General features: G+C 38.5%; 2 protein-coding genes across 2 annotated transcripts; both read left to right on the top strand.

The window, feature by feature from the left end:
- LOC117267866 (uncharacterized) lies at positions 1-1,706 on the top strand. The gene is made up of 4 exons (XM_078161470.1): positions 1-490; positions 763-940; positions 1,205-1,281; positions 1,484-1,706. The coding sequence occupies exons 1-4, from the start codon at positions 107-109 to the stop codon at positions 1,676-1,678; spliced, it is 834 nt and encodes a 277-aa protein (XP_078017596.1). The 5' UTR covers positions 1-106; the 3' UTR covers positions 1,679-1,706.
- Positions 1,707-1,921: 215 nt separating this feature from the next.
- On the top strand, positions 1,922-3,265 carry LOC144458668 (uncharacterized). The gene is made up of 4 exons (XM_078161624.1): positions 1,922-2,045; positions 2,215-2,386; positions 2,525-2,670; positions 2,940-3,265. The coding sequence occupies exons 1-4, from the start codon at positions 1,922-1,924 to the stop codon at positions 3,116-3,118; spliced, it is 621 nt and encodes a 206-aa protein (XP_078017750.1). The 3' UTR covers positions 3,119-3,265.
- The last annotated feature ends 840 nt before the right edge of the window (positions 3,266-4,105 follow it).

The raw sequence follows: 4,105 nt of genomic DNA, 5'->3' as shown, positions 1-4,105 counted from the left end.
ATGATTCAGCGTAATTTAACATTAAAGTAAATTGGTTGCATCTCTATTTACACACTCAGCTCTCTCTATAATATGGTGTTCATCATAACATAGTAGACAATTGGCCATGGCAGAGGTATGGGCTCTCCAAGTGCCCCTCTGGTCTTATTCATTGTACATGCTTGTGACTTTATTTACTCTCTCTCAACATAGGGAAGGCTCCAGCCCCATCCATCAAGAGCCCTTATCCATTCACAAAATGCGCAAGCTGCTTGTATTTGAATCTTGCCTCATGGAGCTCTTTCAGAAGTGTCCAGTGTGCAGCAGAGTTTGTGATGTCAAGAAGAACATCAGGGGAACATTCTTTGCCATTGTCCAGCGATGTCCACATTGTCAGTACTGGAGACAATGGAAGAGTCAGCCTGTGATTGGACACTCCACCCCAGCCGGGAATTTGCAACTTTCTGCTGCAATCTACTTAAGTGGTGCTTCGTTTTTCACTGTGCAAAAGGTACTTTCAAATATTTGTTTATGGTTAAATATGTTATTGCTGCTCCAATCCAGAAGTATGACATGGTATAAAACAAATGATTGATTCGCTACCTAAGGTGGAGTGGGTTATTTGCCAAGCCCAGCACAGCAGTCCAGTTGAATTAGATAGGATGAAGAAGCCTGCATACAATTTAGACTAAGGACAGGAAATTGATCTACAAATGCCATTTTCCGACAATATATATTGTGAATCAAGATAACTCATACAATTTTATTTGTCTTTGCTATCAGGTTTTCAAGGCCATGCAGTTGCAGCTACACACTTACAAACAGTTCAGAATACACTGCTGCAACTTCATTGAGCCCGCTGTGCTGCATAAATGGAAGACGGATCAGGCAGCCATTTTGCAGCGGCTCAGCCAAGAGGGGAGTGCCATTCTCGGTGGTGATATGAGGGCTGACTCACCAGGTAATTTTCAAATCACAGATTTTCATGTTACATTTAAATGTTACCACATAAATGCCCACTTAGTCCAAAATAATAGAAATTATCTTTTTGAGAATGTAACCTCTGAGTCCAGTCACAATTATTTAGAAAGTGCATTTAAAACAATGCAAGTTGACCAAAATGCTGCACATAACAAACAATAAAACACAATATATTGTTAGGTCTCAAACAATAGCAATAACAACAAAATTTGATTGTGAATTTCAATGTGATTTATGTTTTCAGGACACTGTGCAAAGTATGGCAGTTACACCATGATGAACTTGAACACCAACAACGTCATCGACATTCAGCTAGTGCAGGTTAGTGACTACATCACAGCACTGTTACACCATGGAAATGTATTATATTATGTTGTATAAAAATGTCAAAGGCTAAACAAAAAGTTTCAAACTGTAGTTAAGATCCCAATTTTATTTTATTGACTTTCTTTCCTTGCTTCTTTCTGCTTTCCACATCACACATTGGCTCACATTTTCCCCTCTTACTTGTCTTCTATATCAGAGCAACGAGGTTGGCGGGAGTACCAACATGGAGAAGGAAGGTCTTAAAAGGAGCCTTAAACTCATGGAGGAAAGTGGTATCAACTTGGACTGTATTGTGTCTGATAGGCACCCCCAGATCCAGAAATTCCTTACTGATGCCAAAATCATCCAGTTCTATGATGTATGGAACTTTGAGAAAGGTAATATTTTCTAGTTATCATTCATTAATTCATAATTATTTAAATCATTATGACATCTATAAACAAACATTTTTGAGATTTACTCAGTCTGGCCATATTTTATGAATTTATTTTGTTTAGAATTTGATGGTGAAACAAAGGATAGTGTATTTGGGGGGGGGGGGGGGTAATGCCCTAATTATTGTTTATGTATTCATAGGAATGGGCAAGAAACTGAAGGCAATCGCCAAAACCAAGGAGTGTGAAAAGGTCAAAAAATGGTTGCCCATGATCAAAAATCAGATCTACTGGATCGCAGCTTCATCTACCTCTGGGCCAGAGCAAATTGCCAAGTGGACTTGCCCCACGTGTCAAAGGATAAGGAGAAATGGTTGAAAGCAGGTGTGTACTCAATCTGTGCAATATATTTGCTTATTGACTTGTACATGTGAACCTAAGTAGACATTTTTGTGAGTGTTATCAACTTAATTATCGATGACATGGTAAATAAGTTACTAGTAGCCTGGTAGTTCCATATGTATTTACTGACTTTTTCTAATTCTACTTTCAGGAACCCCCGCTCTCTACAAATTGGAGAAGCTGTTCACTGGCAAGAGAGTCCTGAAGGATGTGGTGAAGCTTAGCCCCCATCACCAAACATCATCGCTCGAGGCTTATCACTCTGTAGTGATACGTTTTGTTCCCAAAAGTGTGGTGTTTCCGTTTTTGGGAATGCTGTGCAGGTAAATAAGATAAAAGTGTATCTCAATCTTGATGCAAAAATTTTAAATGCAAGTGTTAAAATTTTTCAAATCAAGGCTCAATAAACTAACAGAAGTGGCAGTAATTAAATCTGATTTACTTTCTTTTTCTCCCCAAAGACTTTACTTGTCAGCCATGCATTATAACGAGAACGCTGAGCGCCCACAGAAGCAGGCTGATGGGAAACCCGTTTTCAAGCTTCACTGGCCAAAGGCTAAAGAGGGAACATGCACAGTGAAGCCACTGAAGGAAGATCCAACATTCAGTAAGTTGACTTGCATAAATTTTTATTGCACACAAATAATTTAAACATTACAAAATTTTAAATATAAATAAAAAATGGGGTGGATTTATTTTTTAAATAAAATCCTCATTTTTATACTTTTCCAGACCTGGAAATTGACAATCAAAAAATTTATGTTTATGAATCCAGACAAACTAAAATATAAGAAAAAAATGCAAGAGTGACAGCAGATTAAATTTTACAAGACATTTGTGTTATTGATGTACTGACATTTCTTTGTTTGTCTACAGACTATGTGGATGAGCTGACGGATCTGGTGTTCGATGTGGTGTTTGTTGATCCGGCACCTTATGTCAGTCAGCTGAAGCAGATTCCAGTACCTGAACTGCTCTGCTCTCAGTATGACAGGCCAGAGAAGGACGACGTCGTTGCCCGCTACGTGTTTCGTTTTAATCGAGGGGCAACCTGAAGCCTACGTATTGGCCATGTACATCAGGGAATTCTTGCCGGATCCGCAGCACCACACATGCCAGTATTACTACGCGTATTCTATGGCCAAGATGACCCCAGCACCAGCTCACAAAGGACCTGTATGCAAGGTGCCTGTATTCACTGGAGAGAGTGCACAAAAATGCAATTAGATTTATTTATCGTGTTTGATTTAGAAATAGTAGATTTGCAGTGTTGTGCTTTTTTGTATTCTTAATAAAGACACTTTTGTATTGAAGCTTTGTTGTTTCCTTCACATTTTACATAAGTAACAATGTAGAAACATTTAAATGGTACAGTATGTGGGATTATAGTGTATTCTCTAGCTACACCTCAGTTTTTTTCATATGCATTTGTCCAAACTGAATGTGGTGAACTTGCTATTTCTAGTAATTTTACACAATAACTAGAACACAAATGTATTTTAATTTTTATTATCACATTGACATGCACAGTTATCTCATTGGCAATTCATTTTTTAAAAAATTCTAAATGTTTGGATGGCAGAAACGTACTTCTCATTGCCTCGAACTGGTAAATGGGCATAATCCTGCATATAAATGTTTCTTGCATTCTGTAATGAGAAGACATTTAAGCAGACAGGTTCCAAGCCAGGATGTTCTGTCATGCACATGGGGGGATTTTGGAGCTGGTTCATCCTTCTGAGTACTTGTGCAATGAAAAGAGGCAAATGTGTGTTTTTTGCAGAGTTCATAAGCACACTGGACGAGGAATACTCATTGTGTATGATACCTACTTTTGGGGTCTCCCTGCAACAAACGTTTTCTCTTTCAGTGGGCATTGTGGCACAATTCCCACATGTGCACCTTTTCAGGGGAAAGAAAGAATTAGAACTACCTACTTTAGGAAAAAGAAGGTCGGTAATGCTGGTGCAGGTGTATAAAAGATGACTGGAGGACGCTATGTTTGAGTGCAAAGCGATACAGTGACACCATATTTACATTAG

The sequence above is a fragment of the Epinephelus lanceolatus genome, chromosome 18 (genome assembly GCF_041903045.1).
Source record: "Epinephelus lanceolatus isolate andai-2023 chromosome 18, ASM4190304v1, whole genome shotgun sequence".
Lineage (NCBI taxonomy): Eukaryota > Metazoa > Chordata > Actinopteri > Perciformes > Serranidae > Epinephelus > Epinephelus lanceolatus.
The sequence above is the reverse complement of the archived record's forward strand: the minus strand, read 5'-3'. Positions and strand labels throughout refer to the sequence as shown.

Bases quoted from the DNA above. Each gene is read 5' to 3' on its own strand.
- LOC117267866 (XM_078161470.1), top strand. From the start codon at position 107: ATGGCAGAGGTATGGGCTCTCCAAGTGCCCCTCTGGTCTTATTCATTG. The intron at 491-762 runs GTACTTTCAAAT...CTTTGCTATCAG, and splicing joins CGTTTTTCACTGTGCAAAAG to GTTTTCAAGGCCATGCAGTT. The intron at 1,282-1,483 runs GTTAGTGACTAC...CTTCTATATCAG, and splicing joins TCGACATTCAGCTAGTGCAG to AGCAACGAGGTTGGCGGGAG.
- LOC144458668 (XM_078161624.1), top strand. From the start codon at position 1,922: ATGGTTGCCCATGATCAAAAATCAGATCTACTGGATCGCAGCTTCATC. The intron at 2,046-2,214 runs GTGTGTACTCAA...TTCTACTTTCAG, and splicing joins GGAGAAATGGTTGAAAGCAG to GAACCCCCGCTCTCTACAAA. The intron at 2,387-2,524 runs GTAAATAAGATA...TTCTCCCCAAAG, and splicing joins TTTTTGGGAATGCTGTGCAG to ACTTTACTTGTCAGCCATGC.